Source organism: Pseudopipra pipra, chromosome 13, assembly GCF_036250125.1.
Source record: "Pseudopipra pipra isolate bDixPip1 chromosome 13, bDixPip1.hap1, whole genome shotgun sequence".
NCBI lineage: Eukaryota > Metazoa > Chordata > Aves > Passeriformes > Pipridae > Pseudopipra > Pseudopipra pipra.
This window is the reverse complement of record NC_087561.1, coordinates 19,373,498-19,396,437: the sequence shown is the minus strand read 5'-3', so window position 1 is coordinate 19,396,437 and position 22,940 is coordinate 19,373,498. Positions and strand designations below refer to the sequence as shown.

At 47.5% G+C, this 22,940-nt stretch overlaps 1 protein-coding gene and 1 long non-coding RNA gene across 3 annotated transcripts; one reads left to right on the top strand and one right to left on the bottom strand.

Moving 5' to 3' along the window:
- Positions 1-2,869: 2,869 nt before the first annotated feature.
- Positions 2,870-14,487, bottom strand: PGK1 (phosphoglycerate kinase 1). Its single transcript, XM_064670249.1, has 11 exons — positions 14,306-14,487; positions 11,763-11,813; positions 10,918-11,073; positions 10,665-10,809; positions 8,421-8,524; positions 7,581-7,700; positions 6,515-6,629; positions 6,047-6,226; positions 5,321-5,498; positions 4,956-5,054; positions 2,870-3,323 (listed from the first exon to the last, which is right to left on the bottom strand). The coding sequence occupies exons 1-11, from the start codon at positions 14,368-14,370 to the stop codon at positions 3,283-3,285; spliced, it is 1,254 nt and encodes a 417-aa protein (XP_064526319.1). The 5' UTR covers positions 14,371-14,487; the 3' UTR covers positions 2,870-3,282.
- A 47-nt stretch (positions 14,488-14,534) lies between these two features.
- LOC135421643 (uncharacterized) lies at positions 14,535-21,181 on the top strand. Of its 2 annotated transcripts, none has more exons than XR_010434139.1 (2): positions 14,535-14,854; positions 20,862-21,181. It is a non-coding gene; the product is annotated as an uncharacterized LOC135421643 (long non-coding RNA). The 2 variants fall into 2 exon arrangements; XR_010434138.1 differs by having other exon boundaries at positions 19,872-21,181.
- The last annotated feature ends 1,759 nt before the right edge of the window (positions 21,182-22,940 follow it).

Below are 22,940 nucleotides of genomic sequence, written 5' to 3'. Positions count from 1 at the left end.
GGCATCCCCCGCCGGCCGCGCTGCGGTGGCGGCCGGGAGCTGTAGTTCTGCCCGCCCGGGCCGGAGCGGCCTTGGCTCGGGGGAGCCGCCGCCTCGGGCAACCACGGCTTGAGCGAGGAGGAATCCCAGGATCCATTAGGGTGGAAAAGACCTCTGAGATCATAGAGTCCAACCTGTGCCCGATGCCCACCTTCTCACCCAGCCCAGAGCACTGAGTGCCACGGCCAGGCCTTCCTTGGGCACCTCCAGGGATGGGGACTCCAAACCTCCCTGGGCAGCCCCCGCCAATGTTTAATCACTCTTTACATGAAGAAGTTCCTCCTGGTGTCCAACCTGACCCTCCCGTGGCACAGCTGGAGGCCGTTCCCTCTCCTCCTGTCCCTTGTTCCCTGGGAGCAGAGCCCAATCCCCCCCGGCTCCCCCTCCTGTCAGGGGGTTGCAGAGCCAGAAGGTCTCCCCTGAGCCTCCTTTTCTCCAGGCTGAGCCCCCCCAGCTCCCTCAGCCCCTCCTGCTGCTTCAGCCCCTTCCCCAGCTCCGTTCCCTTCCCTGGACACGCTCCAGCCCCTCCATGTCATTCCTGAACTGAGGGGCCCAGAACTGCCCCCAGGATTCCAGGTGCAGACTCACCATTGCCAAGTACGGAGGGACAATCACTTCTCTGGTCCTGCTGACCACACTATTCCTGAGAGGCCAGGATGCCATTGGCCTTCTTGGCCACCTGCTTTTAATGTTTCTTCTACAATATTTCTAACTAGCACCATTCCTTGCCCCAGAAAGATTCTCAACAAAAGCAATAAAGATGTAAAAACCAGACTGTCAAAGATTCATGTCTAGAAAGGTTGCCACGTCAAAATAATTTAGAAAGACCAGTATGACTCCAGAGGATATAAAATTTAATAAGAAATTTCTAGATGCCTTAAGAACATTTTAGCACCTGGCAATAGTCAGGTGCTAAAAAGTATTAATAGGTAAAGCTTAAAAAAATCTGGAAACCCTGTCACTCAAGTAATCAGCAGCTGGTCATCAAGTGTACAGCTCTTGCAATCTCATGTTGAACTGTTTCATCCATTTTTATTTACCACCCATAAAGTATTTCTCTGGCCATGCAAGGTTTGCTGTGTTAAGCACACAGAACAATGCATAAAACAAGCCATGTGGAAATAAAAGGACATTTTAGGGATGCGAGTACGAAGCATCCAAAGTCGGTGGAAAAATGCTTTTAAGCACAGACATCTGCACTCACAGAACATTATTACTCCTTGCTGTTTTTGATTAAAGACAGCTTTGTTTTGTTACTTTGGATGAAGAGAGGAAAAACCCAGCAGTTAGTGGCTACACACCAGCTTCCACCGTAAACATCCAGAAGGGAGGGATGGAGGGAAAGGCTGTTACTGCTCCATAGGAATCCAGCAGCATGGGGGCATAAGAGTGACACAAAAATGGGCTGTGCAAGACCTTGTTTGCAAAAGCAAGACAAGGAGAATGTATTAAAAAACATGGTGGAATGTTTGGTTTTGTAGTACTTGATTTCCGAAATCCAGTCTTTTTGTGGCTGACAAGCTCCCTCCTTTCTTTGCAGTTCCTGCAGCTGTCGGGGGTCTGCACTCCTGCCTGGGGAACACGAGTACAGCAAGCAAGCCCTCCCAGAAAAAACCTGAATCATTCATGCACAACCAGACAATGGTTGGAAGAGTCACAAAGGATGGGAGGAGGAGGAAACCACGGCGCTGTAGTCATTTGCATTATTTCTAGTTTCTTTGCAATAGTCACTTTCAGCTGTAAAATGTAACAATTATGTATTTCATACTTGTTTCACCACTACTGGGCTTTAATTTGCATCCCACCATGATCAAGTAGAATCTGGCCAAGAGGTTGTGTCTGTTGAAACGTGCGCCTTCATTTTGTTTTGGTAGAATCAGGTACATTCACAGAAATTAACATAAAAGCATAGTCTGTGTTGTGGCCTCACATTCCCTCCATGGTTCATCCTGGCTGCTTTATATTGCGCAAAATCTCATGGGAAGAAACACCACCACTGCAGGGGATTCGCTAGGAATCAAAACAGGCTATCTATCACTGCTTCCACACCACTTTTCTTGGATCCAGCAGGAAGACACACCAGTTCAGCTGGAGCACTGCATCTCCTCACAGCTCTTGGGAGCAGGGCTGTGTCTGCTGATGTTGTCCAAACCCAAGGCTAGGCTGAGGCTGGAGAAGTCTCAAGTTTGGTTTAGAGCCACCCTGTGCTCACATTTGGGTCCTGCAGCAAGCACAGGAGCCAACACATGACAGCCAGTATGGGAATCCAGCACAGGACCCATGTTGGTGGGCCTCCACTGACAGTGCCTGTGGCTCTGCATGTGCTTTAAGCCACACTCAAACCTCACTGTCCAACTGTGCAGTTTAACTATGCTACTTTTACTGCTTTTAGGACCACAAACTTGAGCAAAGGCTCATTGTATTTGTTTGCCTGTAACTTCATTTTTACCTGCCTGTTTTCAAAATTTCCCCTATATTGACATGAAATACATTAGTTGCCTACTATTAGGCAAGTTCTCTAAGTGAGAAACACTTAAACTTTTTTTTTTTTTTTTTTTTTTTAATTGACTTACACTTCAAATTGTCATCTTACTTTATTACTGGATGGTATGGAAGTTTTAACATAACAGCACATCTGTAACAATTTACTTCCCTACCAACCAAGTCCCCTTTGTTGATGACTGGGTGCTTATAGATCCACTGGACAAACATAAAAAGGAGATTTAGAAATATAAGTAGTTCAAGTAGGAAAATTAGCTCTGATTCCCAATGCTAGGAAGAAGAAATTTTAATTGTAAAATCTGAAATAAGGACAACATACAAACTGGGAGCACTTTAAATATGTTTATTCAGCAGCTATTACAACCAGCCTCCAAAAAATTGGAGTCCCCTCTTGTTTCTGAACCGTGTCAAGTGATGAAAATGCCTCTAAGATGGAAGCTGAACAGTGCACTCCTTTCTGAGATATAGGTCTAACAGGGATTAATCTCTTTGAAAAGGCAAAATATAAATATATACACTCTAAATTCACAACAACAGTTTCAACTCACTACATTAATTTAAGTGGGATAACAGTGGACAAACCCACATCATGTAAACTGCAGTTGGAAAATCTCTGCTCTCTCCTCCTCCAAGCCTGTCCCGTTTACATTCTGGGATGTGCCTCTGGCAGAGCTGGAATACAGAAGCTGAAGTGTTGGATCTCAGGGGCTGTGCACAGGACGGGACGTGGGGCTCTGCTCTCTACACGTTGCTCAAGGCATCCACACCAGGAAGAACCTTCCCTGTGAGCAGTTAAAACACACCAACAAAGTTAAGAACCCCTCTGTGCTCAAACAATTAAGCTTTCCTTTACAGCTTGCAACTGCAACAGTTATACATATTGAAACAGAAGTAAATCAGAATTCCCAGGCTGAGAGTGGGGGAGCTTGGCTCCACACATGCTCCTGAGGACCACTGTGGTTACATGGACACTGCTGCACACAGCAAGTCCTCCTGCAGCCCCCCACAGTCCCAGAGCACAGCTGCCGCTGGATGTCAGCAGAGAGATTCCCAACACACCCAGCCATCAGTTCTCAACTAACAGTAAGGGTACATTTCTATCCAAGTCTCTGCTAAAGTCACATCCAAACACTCAGCATCTTTTTCCACTACATTTGATGGCAAACGGATTTTTTATTGGATTTAAGGAGTTGCTGCATGTTTTCTTCCATCCCTAGTGGCATGTAAACTAGAATTTTGGAGTGTGTAGTGGAAATGTTAAGAATTAAGGAAAAAAAGCCTCCTACAAGTCTAAAGTCTTTTACTGAGACTAAAACACCCAGATCAAGATATTTACATGTCTCAATCCAAGTGATGGAAGCAAGGAATATGCTCATCTTTGAGTGTGAGGGCCCAGATTATTCAAGTGCAATGTTTTCTAAAGCATTTTTAGCTTTTTGTCCTACTTTAATAATGAAGAGACACCACTCTGGTTTTGCCTTTTTTCAGAAAACTGACCTTCTAATGCTCAAGTTGTGCAACAGGACTGAATTTTAACATTGTTAACAACTCATGGTTTGCTGGGGTTTCAGGGATTTTTTTTTTCCCTTTTTAATCTTCAGAAGCTTTTCTAATTAGCCAGACTTCCGTTACATTTAAAAGATCACACACACAAACCCACATTTTGGGCCAAAACTTAGCCAAGTTTGTCCTTTTGAATACACAGTGTTTCCTTCGAGCCATCCGCATTCCTTCCCTTTCCCATCACTCCCTAGGCAACAGAAACAAAAGCTCTGTCTCCCATCTAACTGCTGGAAATAGCAGCTGCAAGGCAGTTTATTGCAGTTTCTCCTCTCCAGAGAAGCTGACAGCATTAGGTGATTTACACACACTGGGAAACAGCTAATTAGCAGAGGAAAGGAAAACTCGTTCAGAGTACACTGTAACTCCTTAGAAGGATGCTGCCAACCCTCACCATTTTGAATTCCAGGTACCCTCGTGCAGGGTTGTCCCTGAGCACTAGAGGGCTCCCCAAAACCAGGGAATTCCATACGAAGGGCTGAAAAGACCTCTGAAGAATTCCAGACTACTCTGATGAGATTTCCTTAACAGAAACCAGGCGTTTTAATGGGCTGGTTAGCCTGTCCTGAGGAATCACCTACAAAAGCCCACTCTCAGTTTGGTTTTCTATTCCAGCATTTTTGTTTTCTGGGAGAGGCAGACTCGGCTGTTTGCAGGAATACTCCATTTTCCTTCCTCTCTGAGGACTACAAAAGAGCAGCAGGAGGAGCTCATTGCTCCAAAGCTATGTCCAAACTCCACATGGTTGGACAGAGAAGACATTCACTCTGTTGTTGTGCTTTCTTGACTACCAACACATAATAGAGCACCCAGAACTTTGGATTTACTCATAGTGAAGATAAAAGAGCAGTTACCCTCTAGCAGCTCCAGGCTGGCACCACCTCCTGTGCTGACGTGGCTGACTTTATCCTCAGTGTTCCACTTAGCACAGCAAGTAGCTGTATCTCCACCACCTGTAGCACAAACAGAATCAATGAGACACACAAGAAATTCAGATTTGATTCACCTGAAGGCCCACAGCCTTGCTACAAGCTGGTGTTGCTCCCAAACACTCAGCATTAGGACATGCAGCAGTTTTTAAAGTCCCATCTCCAAGCTGAAGAACAGATGAAAACATGAGGAAGGGAAAAAAAACTTGACAAGTATTTTTAACATGATGCTGGCAAGCAGAAGCTTCCTTGGGGCGTTTAGAAAAACAAGAACAAACACAACTACTAACCAATAATGGTGATGCAGCCTTTTCCAGTTACTTCTACAACTTTGTCCATCAGGGCTTTGGTTCCTTTGGAAAACTTGTCCCACTCAAAGACCCCAACTGGACCATTCCACACGATTTGCTTGGCCCTTCCCACAACTTCAACAAACTTCTTCACACTTTCAGGGCCGCAGTCCAGGCCCTAAGGAAGGGAGAGAAGCCACAGACACGGTCACTGCCAACCCTCACCTCACATGACCCATGTCCAGCTGGAATCCCCTCATCCTGGATCTGAAGCAAGAGTTTCTCTGTATGCACTGACAGATTTGCCAGCAGTTGCTGCAGGAGAGGAGAGTCTGGTGTGGTATTTATCTTCCTAATACCAGTAAGTGAATTTTAAACCAATGTCAGATGCTTGAAGCCTTAGTTAGAAACCTTTGCCAACTCTACTTAAATTCCAAATAAAAGGGATTCCAAATAAAAGGATTTCTACTGCAATCAGATCTGAAAGTTGTAGAGGAATTTTGCTGTTTTAATCCAAATCTCACAAAAGCTACTTTAGACTTAGAAATTCAGGACAAACAACAGGGCTTCAATTTCACTAAATCAACCAACTCTACACAGCTTGAGCGCCCTCAGAAACATTTGCCACACGTCACAATTACTGCTCCTCCTGCTTTAGGAGGTGTCCTGCCCACCCCACTGCTGCCTTTCAGTGCCTCCTTTTGGTCCCTTCCTATTCAAACCTACCATCCAGCCAGCAGGGATGCCTGAAGCCACTGTGGCTTCCCCAGTCTTTGCATTCTCATCAAATTTGTCAGCAGTGATGAAGTCAACAGGCAGATTAATCTTCACACCGTTCTTCTCTGCCTTGGCCATCAGGTCCTTGACAATTTTTGACCCCTCTTCATCAAAGAGAGAGTTGCCAATCTAGAGAAATTATTTGGGAAAAGAGAAAAACGTCTGTTTAGTTCCTGGTCGTTACAGAAGAGAACAGCAGCAGCCAAGCCCAACTGCTCAGCAATTCTGGAAAGCCTATTTTCTTAAAGGATCTAGTGAGGCAGTAATCTGAGTTTTGCAAAGGGATTTTCAAGTAACTTCTCAGTGCTTCCTACTCTTCCACAGAGCCGAGACAGGCAGTGCCCCACATCAGGACATACAGGGGCACTCAGATCATGTTCCTTACTAGGAGTGACCACAGAATTGCTCTCTTCTTACCTCCATGTTGTTGAGCACTTTGAGGAAGGTGAATGCCATTCCACCACCTATGATCATCTCATTGACCTTATCCAGCATGTTATTGATCAGCTGGATCTTATCCTGAACTTTGGCTCTGGCAAGAGAGAAAAAGAAAAGAATGAATAATGTAGCCACAGCCCAAAACTCCTCAGATAAAACTTACTATCTAGTAATCTTTAGCTAAGACAGAATGAAGCCTTCTAAGGACTTTTTGGATCAAAGCTGAATTAATCAACTGCTCTTTGGTAATGCCAGTGTCGTGATTGTGGCATGTCATGGATGTTTTGAGAGAATGAACCAACAAAGGAGTTGTTGGGAATGGGCAGAAAGGGAATTTGGCGAGTTAGCAGGCCAGCATTACACATCAACTTCTCAGAGCATTATTCAATTCTCCTTTTTTTTTTTCTATTTAAATATAAACCTCATTTGGCATGTTAGAGCCTGACTTCCCCTGACTGTCCAGCAAAGTTAATTCACCTGATGACATACACCCCACAGGGCTGCCCCCTGGACTGGGCACAGACGTGATGAAAACGGCCTCAACTGGAAAATCTTTCTGCCCAAAAGCAGTTCCTTGGTTTGCACCTTCAAGTCCCTTTGCAAAGCAGCTGCCAGGGCAGAGCAGGGCCTGCCCAGCTGCAGCAGGGCACTGTTGCATAATGCCAGGTCGGGTCAGTTTACAGAGAGCTGAGCCTGCAGCCTGTACCCTGCCCTGGGGAGGGAAGGTCACTGCCCATGTCCCAGGGCTGTTCCATGGCTGTAACTGCTCTCCCAGTGCAGCCAGACAAGCTGCTGGGCACTGTCTCTGCCTGGGGAATGCCAGAGGTCAGGAGATGATGACCAGACCCTGATCATGTCCACAGGAACAGACACAGTCAGGTAGCTCCTCTCTAATGCACATCCTACAGAGATCTCAGGACTCAGCTACAAATCTGAACTGTAGGTACACTTGAAAGGAAAGCACTTGTTTGAAGCAAGACAAAACAACTTTTAATTTCTTACAGAGGAGCTAGACAAATACAGTCACTATGTTGTTGAGTCTTACCCTCCAAGGATTGCCAAGAAGGGTCTCTCTGGACTCTCTAGAGCCTTGGCAAAATAATCCAGTTCTTTCTTCATCAGGAAGCCAGCAGCCTTCTGAGGCAGATTGACACCTACCATGGAGCTGCAGAATAAAAGTAAAAAGTGAGAAAAGGGAAAATTTTCTATCAGTACAGGTGCAAACATCCTGGTGTTTCACAGCATTATAAAGCCAATCCTTCAGTCAGCTGCAGCAATAAGAACAGCTGCATGAAAACACATACATGCATGAAAACACCCACAGGGGCTTTGTTTTCCTAGTTTGATAAGATGGCTGTATGTGCTTATGTTCTGAGACTGGTTTTGCCCACAAATATTGATATGCAAGACATTCATAGTATTAACTAGTAATCCGAAACACTGAGGGACAAATAAGCAGAGATAGAGCAGAGATTTCATCTTCCAAGACAACCACTACAGTTTGCAAGTACATGTATCTAAACACATTTCATGAGAATAATCACCAAGGAGAAATCAAGCTTTTGGAGAAGATGTTTGTTGCAATTGCAGGACTATTTACACAAGCCCTAAGCAAGTAATTTTTATATCTTCAATGTCTAAAAGTCACTGCAAGTCTTAGGCTCTTGTTTCAGCTGTCTCCTGTTCCCAGAGGCAAACTTGAAAGAGCATACATACACTGATGACAAATACCTCCAGTAAATCTATTACTCAAGAACAAACACAGCACAACAGTACTGGGATAAGCCCAGAAGGAAGTTAAAACTCCTTGTAGGCAAAGCTGTCTGTGTTTCCATGGCAGCCATGGTTCTGCAGTCGTGCCTGTGGAAGGGAAATGGGTACACACCTGTGAGCTCGGTGGGCAGTTCCAAAAGCATCGTTGACATAGATATCTCCCAGTTTGGAAAGAGAGGCTCTGAAAGCCTCCACCTTCGGGGCATCAGCCTTGATCTAAAAAGAGAAATAAGGACAAGTTTGTACACTTAAGAGTTGATTCTGAATCTAATGTCAAAGTCAGCAACTTGACTCATAAGCCCAAAGCAAAGAAGGGTCAACAGGAGGAACTCATCAGTTCATCTGGTGGGTCACTGTATTTCAGACCCTCTTTCCCAGTCCAGCAGGAGTAACAAAAAGGTTTAAGTGGTTTAAATTCCAGATTAAACTCCCTGAGACTGTTCCACTTCAAGTTTCCATTCCATAAACAGAGCAGGAATGAATTGCAGCGCTACCAACCTTTCAGTGTCTCTCTCCAACAGATTTGCAGCTTTGTGTGGTACACACAGGTAACACAGGAAGGGGCAATGCTGAGATCAGACTAAACAAAGTCATGCTCAATTACTGAAGAAAGCAAGCATAGTCTCCAAGTGCCACAGGTAAAAGGATGAGCTCCTGGAGGACTGATTTAGCAACTGCACTGAGGATTAACTGATAAACAGTCTGATAAATAGCCTGCACACTACAACATGCTACAGTGAAAGCAGACAGCTCTGGAAAGCTAGAGACAGGCGCAGTGTGTAGTGGGCAACAACAGATATATTTCTGTTAAAAGACTTTTTCTCCATCTCTCAAGCATCCTACCAAATCCTTCTGGAATGGCTTATGCAGTAGAGTTTTCCTTCCCATCCCGAAGAGACAGCAGAGTTCACTGGGACAGCAAGTGACTGCTCAGACCTAGTTTCAGCCACTTGCTCTTGGGGAACAGCCCATTCTGGCAGTGAAGCCATCACCTCTCCGAGTGCTTTCTGCTCTAATCAGCTCATGTCAGGCCCCTGCCAGCACCCAGATATGACACCACAGGAACAATGGCAGGAAGGCACTGCAATATATGGCAGGTGGGTTCAGCCCAGCTTTGGGTGCCCTTTGTAGCCCAGCCTGAGCAGGAGACAAGCCAAAGGGACTGCACAGATTCTACATCAATGCTAACAACTGCTCCTTCACTCAGTAAACTGCCTGGCTTTCTGCAGAGACTGAGTGCTCCCATTAAAACCAGTACCATCTGCGAGCAGAACACAAGAGGTTCCAATGAAGGAACCACTACCACTCCATTTGCTTTGGAAAGCCACAGCTTAAGCACCAGTTAGCAACATGTAGTCTTGTGCTGCATCACTGTTTCCACAGCACTGCCTTTGAGCCCCGGCAGGATGAGAAGCAGGTCTGACAATGGCACATCTCTTGTGCTCAATGCAGTGTGTGTCTGTATGCAAACACCCAGCTAAATCATCTGGGAGTTAGAGGAATGCACAAAACCAAAGGACTGCTTCCCAAAGAAAATCAAATCCTGACCCCGCTCTTCTCCCTGCCACATACTGGCTTGCAGCAGTTCTACCAGTGAATAACTTCTGACTTCCTCATTTCTCCTTGCCATCTGCACAGGCCCACTAACTCTCTGAGCTGCTTTCCTAAGGCACAGGAGTCCTGTGTCAGCCCATAAAGGGCACCACTCCGTGTCACATTCCGCTCCACACACTGGATCTGAAGGGAGCCAAGGCCTGTGTAAAGCCAACGGGGTCAGCATTGCTAAGAAAAGCAGCTGTCTGGAGCAAGCACCCTTCCTGACCTTCAACTAAAGGTCAGAGGTACAAGGCAGCCTGGTTCTAGATGACTGCTCCTAAGAGTAGACAGGCTTAAAGAAGGGTTTGATAATGCCTGTGCTGCAGAATGTTTAAATATTACATTAATATTAGCCATGTAACCAAGAAAGAAGCATCATTCTTATAGGCCTAGTGATAATAAACTATCTCCAACAGACCTTGGTTTTCATTCTAGACATCCAAAAATAAAGTCTAACGAGCAGCAACCAGTTTCCTGTACAGTCCTATTTTGTTAGTTTTTCCTTCTTTTACAGACTACACCACCTTCCACAGAGTCATCTATAGCCTTTCACTTGAAGTGTTTCATCTTGGAAACTCAATGCATTCCACTTAACTTTTGCATAGCAGTGGGACACGCTGAACTAAATATCCGTGACATCCTTTTGAGAGGAAAATCATAATCAGTGTTTTAGACAGGCTGCTGGCTCCTTGTCAATCTGCAGCAAAGGAGGTCGTAAGACCAGAGCAGGCATACAGGAAAGCCAGACTTGAAGTTTCACCTTGTTCCCTGAAGCATCCTTCCCTTTCCCTTCTTCTTCTACATGGAATCGGAGGTTCTCTAGCAGGATGACAGAGCCAGCAGCAGGATTAGCACAGGCTTTCTCCACCTCAGGGCCAACACAGTCCTTCAGGAATAAGACCTCCCTGCAAACACAAGACAGACACTGTGTGACTCTTCCTGTTGGAAAGGAAAGCATCCAGGTCCACTGCCAGGGAGGGCCTGATGCCCAGCAGACTGCTCCTCCACCTTACCTGCCCAGGAGTGCCTTCAGCTCCACAGCTACTGGGGCCAGGGAGAACTTGTCAGGCATGGGAACACCATCCGGGCGACCCAGGTGACTCATCAGAACCACTGATTTGGCTCCATGGTCCAAGCAGTGCTTGATGGTAGGAACAGCTGCCTTGATTCTGTAATGGCATGGAAGAACAAATTAAAAAGGATTCAATCAGTTTACCAGGCAAACAGACTAGAATCACTTACACAAGAGCCCTGGGAGTTGTCCCTCAAAAATGATAAAAGAAACGGAGCAAAAGAGCTAGACAGAACAATTCCTTAAAAAAGCATCAACAAAATTCCCCATCCTAGCTTGTTTCATGTTTCACTGTTATATTCCAAGCGACGTAGGACACAGAAGTAAAATGTGTTTTGTCATCTAAAGTCTGCTGATTGCTCAGCTATCATAAGAAATGCCAGGACAGACTTGAACCTTACCAGGCTTCCTGGGTTAGTCTGTGATCCTGCACCAACAGAGAAATTATGGGAATACTGGGCAGTGAGCACACAGTGGTGAACAAAACTGGCACCTGCCTGCAAGAGGGAGACCAGCAGGACAAGACATCTGGTATCACTGTTTCTAACCCCCAAGTCTTTGTGTGCTGCGCTGCAACAATTATTCTAACATAAGCCAACAACTTAGTGTAGTTTGCTAATAGTTGCAGGAGGGTTAATTAACAATTGTTGGACTTGCTCTAAGACACCTTTAATATTCTGGGATGGGCAATGGCAGCTTAATCACTGTAATGTTCCAGGTACTGGGCTGAAGTAAGAGAGGAAGCAGACTCTGGGGCCTCCATCTGGGATGGAAATTATGGCTCACCTCTGATTGTTGGTTATTTTGTGATCCTTCATTGGAACATTGAAGTCAACCCTAGAAAAAAAAGCAACCAGAAATAAAATTACATATTCAACAAATTTATTTAATAATGAGTGAGGGAACCTGTCAGTAAATGTGCTGGCTAGATCAAATTAGAGTAAGATGTTCAGCTCTGCCTTGTACTCAAGTTCCCTTTTGAAATCAGGGTGTTATCAACCATTTCTGCTTGTGATAACAAAACACAGAGAACAAAACACTGCTGGAATGACTCAGTAAAGCTGGGCCACCAATACCTCCTAATGCACCTTAGTAGCAGTGATGCTGCACAGGAAATAAAACTGAGATTGAACCTTTTATTTTTAAACAGCATCATCTCAGATCCCACACGAGGAGCTTCCATGGGAGAGGAAGCGAATAATGACAAATGACCTTGTGTTCTCTAAGGAGGTCTCTAAAATGCTTGGCTGGACTACTGTGGCGAGCAGGCAGTCCAAGGAAGCTTTAATTTCTGTTCTCTGCAGCTCTAATCTCTCTGCAGCTGAGTGCTGTGGCTTAGCACTTCTCCCTGGAAGACCTGACTTCGATCTAGAGGTAACTTCCTTAGTCGTGCCAGCTGAAGGGATGGAAGGGAGGAGTCTCACTGGCACCCCTTGTGCCCATGTGCAGGAGCCTCGTTGCGTAAGCACAGAGGCAGAAATCGCTGGGAGCTCCGGAAGGAACCCCCAGGGCTGTAACAGCGCACCCGAGCGAGAACCAGTGTGCTGCTACAGTCCATCTTTAGTCCTACACACTGAACAACAACCGAACTCAGCAACTTGCACCAAAGAATTCTCTGACAGCCTACTCAGTACGGGAAACAAACGGGAAGACGGACGAAAGCTGCCAGCAAAACAGGACTAGCTGAGCAGAAAGAGATTGAACTGGCAGCCCCAGAGCACAGCGAGCTGATTCTAGAAAGGGGAAAAAAGGCACCATTATCGTGCCATTATCCTAAAAGGAGAGAATAAAAGAACAGTTTGCTTTACAGAGCTATCAGAACTACAAAAGAAAGACCCAGCTCAGCCTTCTTCCCCACTGCAGACAATTGAAATCTGAGCTCCCCTGAACCCTTTCTCCTCCCCATTCCCAACTTCTCCTAATGGGCCGGAAGCTAAGCAGGGTGTGAGTGTACCTAAATTATGATGGACATGAGAAGAAAAAGAAGAGGTATCGATTTTAGTACTACTGAGAGCACATGGCGACTTGCTTCAGGGAGATGAAACACAGGCAGGAAACACAAAGCTTGGCAGGTCACCTGCAGTGTTTGAATAGCCCCTCACAGAATTGTAAAGGTAGATTTGTGCATTAATTATTGGAGATTTCAAGGGGGCAAACCCAACCCATCCTCTGTCAAGGCACGGCTGCTCTGTAAAACGGCTCAGAAAAGGGGAAAAAAACAGTCAGAGAGAAAATAAAAATCGGGTGCTACAGAGATAGAAAGATCTTTTGTTGTACCAGCTTTAGGAAGCACATAGAAATCCTGAGCAAGCTTCTTCAGTACTCGCTACAGGGGCTGGTTTCTGGTAATCAAATTTCTAGGGAACTACTTCAAAATAAGGTTACAGAGACAAGAAGAAAAGAGCAAGTTGTCTGACAAACTACAGGTAAAAAAAATTATACTTTTGCTATCCCTGCCTACTCACAAAATAGTTAACGGACATGTAGCAGCCACATCATAGTGACCTTGAACAAACTATCCCCTAATAAGAGCATTTCGAGCAACATGTATCACGATGTACCTTGCTGCCCTTATCTCCCAGGATTTGGCAGCAATTCCAACATTAGGCTTTCAGGCCTTGATACTTTGTAAATAAGCTATGAACTTCGATTTTATAGTTTTAGAGCAGGATGTGCTGAGTACCTGCGATGATGCCTCATCCCTGAAGTGTCCAAGGTCAGCTTGGACGGGGCTTGGAGCAATCTGGTCTAGGGAAAGGTGTCCCTGCCCATGGCAGGGGGTGAGTTTTAAGGTCCCTTCCAACCCAAAGAGGATGGAAAGAGAAGAACTTTAAGGTTCCTTCCAACCATTCCAAGAATCTGTGATTCGACTCCTGTTGCAAAAAGCTGGATTATTAGCGGTATTTGGGTAGTTGGACAGAGCCACAGCTTCGCTTTTTTATTACAACGCTTACTAAATTTGCAGTAAGGAAAAAAAAACACCTCGGAAATGAGTCCTTTTGGGGTAGTTCTCCCGCCCAAAAGCACGGCAGTCTGGCTGGATTTCCCCTCAGGCCGCCTGTGGCCGACACACGTGCGAGCGCAGCGATCCAGGGCGGCAGAGCCGGGCCGGGATTTACGCCCTGCCCGGCCGGCACGGCCCCTCGCTGAGGGACGGGGGAGCCTCTACAGCAGGCGACTAGGGAAAAAAACGAAACCAAAACCCCACAGATCGCGACGTGCTGGGCCTGGGCACAGCGCTGCTGTCTGGGGACACCCGCCCGGCCCCAGCGTGGAGGATGGGGCAGGGCGGCCCTCGGGAGACCCACATTCCCCCCACAACGCCTCACCTCATGACGACCCGCTTGCCCTTCACATCCACCTTGTCCAGGGTGAGCTTGTTGGAGAGAGACATGTTTGCTACCGGCCCCAGTCGCTCAGCTACCGCTCAACTCCCGCTCTGCCCACTCGGCTCCGCCGCCGCGGCGTTCTGCCGCAGCGCCGCCCGCGCCGCCGCCACCCCGCCCGCCTAGCCCCGCCCCGCCAGCCACCGATTGGCCCGCGCCGCCCACCGCGCGTCGCTATTGGTAGAGCTGCCTGCTCGTCAGCGGATGCCTCGCGCCGCGGGGCGGGGCTGCGGCGCCGGCTCCGGTCACGTCCCGCACGCAGCCGCTGCTCCCTGAGGGGCGTCCGGGCCGCGCGGGGTGCGGGCGGAGAGCGCCGGAATTAACAGTTCTGCATCTTATCTGAGCGTAAATTACCCATAACTGTGGCAAAGAAGTGTGTCGGTTGGTGGGAATCCTTCAGATGAAGGGCAGGCACCTCCCCAGCTGAGCCATAGGCCTGGGGCAGGCCAAGCATCGCCACTAAAGGATGAACAAAACCCGAGATATTTTTGAGTGACTTACATAAATACTTTCCAAGTCAACTGTGGAAAAAAACAACTTTCCGGCAGCATGGTTTCATAGAATCACACAACAGTTTGGGTTGGAAGGGACCTTTAACCTCATCCAGTCCCACCCCTTCGTGGGCGGAGACACCTTCCACTAGCCCAGGCCGCCTTCCGCTAGCCCGGGACACCTTCCACTAGCCCAGGCCGCCTTCCACTAGCCCAGGCCGCCTTCCACTAGCCCCACTAACCTTCCACTAGCCCAGGCCACCTTCCACTAGCCCGGGACACCTTCCACTAGCCCAGGACACCTTCCACTAGCCCGGGACACCTTCCACTAGCCCAGAGCACCTTCCACTAGCCCAGGACACCTTCCACTAGCCCAGGACACCTTCCACTAGCCCAGAGCACCTTCCACTAGCCCAGGACACCTTCCACTAGCCCGGGACACCTTCCACTAGCCCCACTAACCTTCCACTAGCCCAAGACACCTTCCACTAGCCCAAGACACCTTCCACTAGCCCCACTAACCTTCCACACTCCCAGGGATGGGGCAGCTACAGCTGCTCTGGGCAACCTGTGCCAGGGCCTCCCCACCCTCACACAGAAGAGTTTCTTCCTAATACCCCATCTAACCCTGCTCTCTGTCAGTTTGAAGCCATTCCCCCTTGTCCTGTCACTCCAGACCCTCAAAAGTAGTCTCTCTCCATGTTTCCTGTAGGCTCCCTTCAGATATTGGAAGAGCACAATTAGGTCACCCCAAAGCCTTCTCTTTTCCATCCCAAACAATCCCAACTCTCTCAGCCTTTCCTCAGAGCAGAGCTGCTCCCTTCCTCTGATCAACTTGGTGGCCTCCTCTGGACGTGCTCCAACAGGTCCTTCCTGTGCTGGGGATCCCAGAGCGGAATGCAGCACTAACCCTGCCCTCCGCCTGTTCCAAGCTGTTCCCTGTTGTCCTGTCATTCCATACCCTCACAGTAGGTTTGTGTCAAAAAATCACCTGCCCCAACATACGTGCAGCCCCTAGCGCAGTGCAGAGGGCTGTGCACTGGGTGACAATAGCACAGTGCAATGGACTCCACTGGTTGAAAAAGGAGCTCATGGTCTTTTGTCTTTTCCCCATAGGATAGGCCTTTCTGTTTGCTGATGGGGTTATTTTTCTGCCACGCTCACAAAATGTACAGACACTGCTGAGAAAATGGTGATGGTGAGCTGAGTGCCTGAAAAAAAATCGGTTCTCTGCTGACAGTGAGGGCAAATGCAAAGGGAGAGTCCCCAAAAGGTAAGCGAAGTGCAGGCAGGATGAGTGCTGTGTCCAGTTCTGGATCCCTCAATTCAGGAACGACGTCGAGGGGCTGGAGTGTGTCCAGAGAAGGGCAACGGAGCTGGGGAAGGGGCTGGAGAACTCCTGAGGGAGCTGGAGGGGCTCAGCCTGGAGAAAAGGAGGCTCAGGGGGGACCTTCTCTCTGCAGCTCCCTGACAGCAGTGGGGAGCTGGGAGGGGGGGTCAGGCTCTGCTCCCAGGGAACAAGAGACAAGACAAGAGGAAACGGCATCAAGCTGTGTCAGGGAGGCCCAGGTTGGACATCAGGAGGAATTTCCTCGTGTAAAGAGTGATTAAACATTAGCAGGGGCTGCCCAGGGAGGTGGTGGAGTCCCCATCTCTGGAGGTGTCCAAGGAAGGACTGGCCGTGGCACTCAGTGCTCTGGGCTGGGTGAGAAGGTGGGGATAGGGCATGGGTTAGACTCGCTGACCTCAGAGATCTTTTCCATCCTAAATGATTCTGTGATTCAAACAAGCATGCACTGACAAGAAATTAAATACAAAGATACATAGAAAGCCAGACAAATGCATTGCTCACGTGGGTGAAGACACTGCCTGCATGGCTCCGGGGCAGAAGGGTGGGAGTCTCCTGCTTCAAGACTTGTCAGAAGGCTTGGAACAACCTGGCTGGGCTTCCAAGACATGATAGAGATGTCAGTTCACCCAGGTGATGTGCCAATCCCAACAGCACCAAACACTGAAATGCACAACTGGGAACAAACTGACAGGTGATGTGAAATCACCTCTCAGGTAGTGTACTGGGTTTCTGTGGCCAGGTCTTGGCAGTGGGGAGGGCTACAGGGGTGGCTTCTGTGAGGAGCTGCTGGAATCTTCCCCCCATGACCCGTAGAGCCAATGCCATCCGGACAGACCCACCACTGGCCAAGACCGAGCCCGTCAGGAGTGACAGTAACACCTCTGGGAAAACATGTTTGAGAAGGGAAAGAAAAAAAAGTTGTTGGGCAGATGTAAATTGCAGCCAGGGAAAAGCAGAGTGAGAACATGTGAACAACTATTCAAGCACCAAGGTCAGTGGAGAAGGAGGGGCAGGAGGTGCTGCAGGTGCCAGAGCTGAGGTTCCCCTGCAGCCCATGGTGCAGACCAGGGTGAGGCAGCTGTGCCCCTGCAGCCCCTGGGGGAGCATCGGGGTGCAGAGACCCCCCTGCAGCCCATGGGGGAGCATCGGGGTGCAGAGACCCCCCTGCAGCCCATGGGGGAGCCATCGTTCATGAGATGTACTGTGGTTTCATCCTTGCTTGCTTTTTCTCCAGCTTTGTTTTGTGAAGAACATGAGGTAGGGGAACAGGGAGGATGTCACGCGAGAACTTGCAGTGGCAGAACGTAATTCCAGATGGGATATGGCCAAGGCACCTGAATTTGTGTGTTATAAAGAAGTTACAAAGAAAGGGGGAAGTAATACAGACACACATTCGAGACACAAAGCTCATTTCCATGCTTGAGTCACCTCTCTGTCCTTCCCTCCTGTTGTGAAATATTTAGAATATACTGCAAATATTTAAAGAAAAAGGCCCATGCAAACAGTTCAAACCCTGTACTTTTAAATTAACCAGTGCAGCAAAGCCAGGAGGGCAAAAGGCTGGTAATGAAAAACCCACAGCAACAACAAAGGTCTGGGGTTAGACCCGTGACCATCCTGGGAAGTCATTCCCAGGAATAGGAAGCAGCAGCTGTACTTTAGACTGGCACAGCCCTCACCTGCACGATGCTGCCAGCTCTGTTTAGCCAAGAGGAGTGGGACTGTGGCAAGTTTAGACAGACCAGGCTTTGGTGCCCTGGGGTGCAGGTTTATGCGAGACAAACTGGAGGCTGTGGTTTGGAGACCAGTAATCTGCATCTGTCTTGTGACCTGGGCTGCAGAAACTTCCTGCTTTTATAACCACCCACTGCAGTCGAAGCTTCCACTTAAAAACAGGCTGCAGCACAAGGTCTAAGCTGTCTTTTTTCATTGTAGTAGTGTGATTTTCAAATACAGAGATCTTGTGGGCAGGGTAAGAACATTCTAGAGAGATAGAGATGGAAATAGTTCAGGAGGGAGACTGAGAAACAGCACACTTTTTTCCCCTAAATACTGGCTCTCAGCCTTCTGTGTCCAGATTCCAGAAACAGAGTATCACTGAAGGAGTCTGGAGCAAGACCAGTTATTTTAAAAGGCTTTTACACACATATCACATATTTAACTATGGAGATTTAATACCACAGTTTAAAAAAGTTTTTTAAAAAACTATTATTTAAGACATCTTGAACTGATTTGTAGTAGAGATTTTCTTGGATAGTCAAAGCTGAGTCTGTTTGGGGCATGTATTTTGATATTGAACATAAATATCATACTCCATCAGTCTTAATTGCACATTTATCTATTCCAATGCATCAGATCCTGTCCTTTGGTTTAGCCCTTAATAGTGTCTGCTTAAAAATGGGTAACAAATTACTCTAACACTGATCACCAACTAATGAAAGGCCAAATCCCCAGTTAGACCCTCCAGTAGGTTTGCCACTGAGCTGGGCTTTCAGTGAACAGAATAACCCGAGGGAAGAGTGTTTTGGGGCACCTGCCCCCTGCCTGCTCCCCACTGGATGGAGCTCCAGCACAATCACAGCACTCTTGGGACTTAGGAATTTCTGAAAAGATGCCATTTCTGGAGCTTTGAAGAAGCAGGGCCCTTCAAGGGAAGGTGGGCAAGGACTCACTGGGAAACATTTATGCTCCACCAATATTTCATAGTGGTTTCACAGTGCCTCAAAGTGCAAGGGAAGGCTTTTTTCTGCCCCCCAAATTCCTCCTCAGCACTCTGCTACAGCAGGGACTACCCAAAACCTTGGTTAAGCTGGACCACACACAGAAAGTCAAAACTCTGCGCTTTCCCTGTTTCAAGTTACCTGATTTGCTTTATTTTATTAAATATTTCTTTAATTGTGCTTACTTTAAACTTTGGTACTCACATGTCTGCTTTGCTAAGTTGTCATTCACTGGGCTCCCAAACCACCAAGCACTGAAGAAATAAGCAGATTGTGTTTTTTCTCCTCTGTTTCTCTCCTACCTCCCCAACGTGGCAGTTTCTCACAGCACAAGCCAGTTTGGGTGCTGCAGGGCAGGCTGTGAGGTGACACTCCGCTGGGAAGCCATCCCAGCACCCAGCCAAAGAGGAGACAGGAGGAAGCACCACCCAGTTCTGCCTGGATTTTGTCTCCTGAAACTGCCCAGGGAAGAGGCTCCTCAGGTGCTCCGGTGGGTCAGGCCTTCCGGAGAGAGGAGCTGTCACTGCCTCGGGCTGTCCTGCACCCCGGCACATGTGCTGCCTCCACCCGGGGCTGAACTCCGGCATTTCACGGGAGGGGGCGTTGGGTTTCTGCCCTGTAAACGATCACCCAGCTGTGGCTCGTGGCATCAGCAAAGGCTGGGAGGAATTAAAAGGATTTGTGGCAGCGTGCATGCACAGGGTCAGCTTCCACCTTTTAATCCTAAATAAGCGCTGGAGTTGACTGCTCCATGTGTGATCGTGGGCACTGTCAGCATTGCCAGGTTGGGAGCATCAGAATTTAAGGACAAATTAGGAAAAAATATTAAGATTTGTACCCCCAAACTTGCTGCTGCTCTGGAGATTAATGTGAATGCACATTCCATGTGTTCTCACCTGCTCTTGCTTTGTCTGGGTTTTGTAATCCTTGCCTGCTTTTCCTTTTAGTCATCTATCATGATAAGGAGTTGGAGCAGCTAATCTGGGATTGTGGGAAAAACTGCCTGAAGAATGGGCACAGATCTAAGAGAATAAAGGTCAATGTGTCCTGGCTGCTGCCCTCACCTGCCCAATCCAGCACACAGTCCCATTGCTACCATCTGCAGAGACAAAGGGCTTCAGGGCTGTCCAAGGATTACATTCAATGAGGAATTAAACAAAAAATGCTGAAGAATCCCACTCTGTGTCTCCTTTTCCTGCACCTGTGTGTGTGTGTGTGTGTGTGTGTGTGTGTGTACAGCTCTCCAACTGTCCTTAAAAACTTCATTTTAGAGATGTATTTAATGGAATACAAACAGCCCAATCTTACCTCATCAGCAGTTTTCCTTCATGACTGAGCAGATGTGGTACAAAGTCACAGCTACTACTTAAATTATCCAGTCAACTGGAAGGAAAAAACCCCCAAACTCTAACATTGCCAGTGGCACAGCTCTGGTATCAAGGCAGATGCTGAATTTGGAATCAGAGCCTGACCTTAAGGGCTGGTTAAATTGTTCTGCAGAGATGTGCTCCAAAAATGCTACTAAAAACTTACTAAAAAAGGAAAAAAGAAAATGAAAGAGCACTTTAAAAGATGATGCAGCCATACTGAGATGAAAGCATCTAGGGAGTGGTTAAAAAATCCATGCAGGAGCTGTGTGCTGGTAAAATGGATCCTGTCAAGCCAGAAAACAATGTTTGAGGCATCAGCTGCAGAGGCTCCAGGATTAACCCCTGGAGCTCCTGGCTATGACAGGCTGCAGGAACACAGGACTTCTCTGTGCTTCTGTAGTGCCCAAGAAAAGAAGTTTTAAACTAACATTAATCCTACCATTATCTATGATAGCGTTTTCCACCAGAGCCCTACAAGGTGGTATTTGGTCCACTGATTTCGTACAGTGTAGAATGAACTTATATTTGATCCAAATAATTTAACCTTTCTCTTTTTTTCCCCAGCAGAACAGTGATATGGAATGCCAGAGCTCTGCTCACCACTCAGACGGTGCCTGCTGCCACCAAGGGACGTGAGGCAGGTGAGAGGTTGCTGTACTAGACACCTGTATGAGCTAAAGTAAAACTGGAATCAGTGGCTTGTAACAGCATTTACTCTGGGGTAACTCAAAGCTTTCACTTTGGAAATATCATTGTCTTATCAGATTTCAGGAAAGGAGAGGCACTGTCAAATTCCAGGAGGATCCTAATAATTTCTAATTCTGTATTAATCTTGAATCACAGGTGATATACATTGGCCAGCTGAATAAAGAGATTTATGTATCATACCTTGTTCCTAAGAATCTTTGACACAGTATTTGGGGCCTTCTTGCTACTTGATGAACATGTGAGTTTTTGGGGTTTTTTTGTTGGTTGGTTTTAACAAGAAGATACAGGTTGCATAAAGAAGATGTTTCAATGAATCCAGATCAGGGTTCTGCAGATATATTTTCCCTGAAACTATGGAACCTTCAGCTGAGATAATCTTAAGATGCAGATGTGTTAATTTGTTGAGTTTTCTGTTCAGAGAGGTGGTGCAGCTCCACATCAGGGTAGTGTGGTACATGGCAGGTATCGTGTCCGTCCTGCAGTGACAGAAGCCCAAGGCTGCAGACCAAGATGCTTTAGATCCATTTCCCTAAACAGTCTGCCACAAAACTGTGGATGGATAGATACGTTAAAAAAAAAAATCTAGCTAATTTTTGTTGGTTTGGTTTTTGTTTTTAATTCAGTCAGAGCTAAAATAGAACCATTCAGACTGAAACAAGAAGGTTCACACACTCTCTTAACCCAAAATGACTCAAGGCCTAAATTAAACAAACCCAAATGTTTTGGTTACTATTTCTGTGCAACAAACCTGTATCTTCCAAAACACAGGTGCTAAAACTGCAGGTTTCCACACCTCTTGGGGCACACCAGGCCAAAGAGGAAGAAATTACAGGGTTGTGTCTTAATGGAAAGTAAAACTAATCTTGGATGCAAACTTCTACACACAGCAGAGCCGGTGGTAAAGACTCCCTCTGCCTAAAAGGAGTGGCCACTGAAGGTGCCTGCAGAGCCCGGGGGATCCCCCCTGCCCGGCTCAGTCAGACCCAGGCTCAGGGATCCCCCTCCCACTGCCCAGGGACACTCCCAGCACAGCAGGATCTGCCCATCCAGCTGCAGCCAAGCACCGAGTCATCTGGGGAGGGAAGGAGACACGAGGGGAGGCCTTCAGCACTCAGATCACACCAAAACTCTGCCCTGTGTCCAGCTGAGACCAGCACTGGGCAGGGATGAGCTGAGGGCCCAGGGAGAAAGCGGAGCTGTGTGGGACCCCAGCCTGAGCAACCCCCAAAAAACAATCAGGATTTCTTTTTCTGCCCATGCAGCCTGGCCAACCTACTTGTGAACAGGCACAAGGCATGGGGGAATGGACAGAGCAGAGGGGGTTTCTTAGTTTGTTGGTTTTTTTTTTAATGAAAATAAGAATGCAGCTCAGAGAAGTACTGGAGCATTCACTCATTGTTTAGTTAAAATGCTTGAGAGCTGCTTCTAGAAAACTCAAAAATATAAGACCTGTTCAGGCCTCTCACCTTTTTTCTATCCTGACAAATTGGAGGTATAAACCCCCCTGGAGCTGTGCTGGCCCTCACAGACCACAGCAGGGCAGGACAGGGGGGTAAGTGCTCTGCATTCCTTCAAACACTGCTCAGGAAAGTGTCTGGGCTTTGGCAGATTTTGACCCAAATGCTTATCCTGAGGCAGGGAGCCCAGCCAGCTCCATGAGAGGAGCACAGGAACACTCACAGGCAGTTTCCCCCCCCACCTCACACTTTGCTTTGGGACACAGAACTGCACTTCAGCCTGACTGCTCCGTGAACCCACTGAGAGAACAGGGCAGGGGGCACAACCCAAAACATGGGAAATTTCATCCCAGCACAAGAAAACACTTTTTTACTGTGAGGGTGACTGACCCCTGGAAAAGCCTGTCCAAAGGTTGTGGAGAAGCTGAAAACCTCAGTCCTGGGCAGGCAGCCCTGGGTCACCTGCTGTGACAGGTTTTGA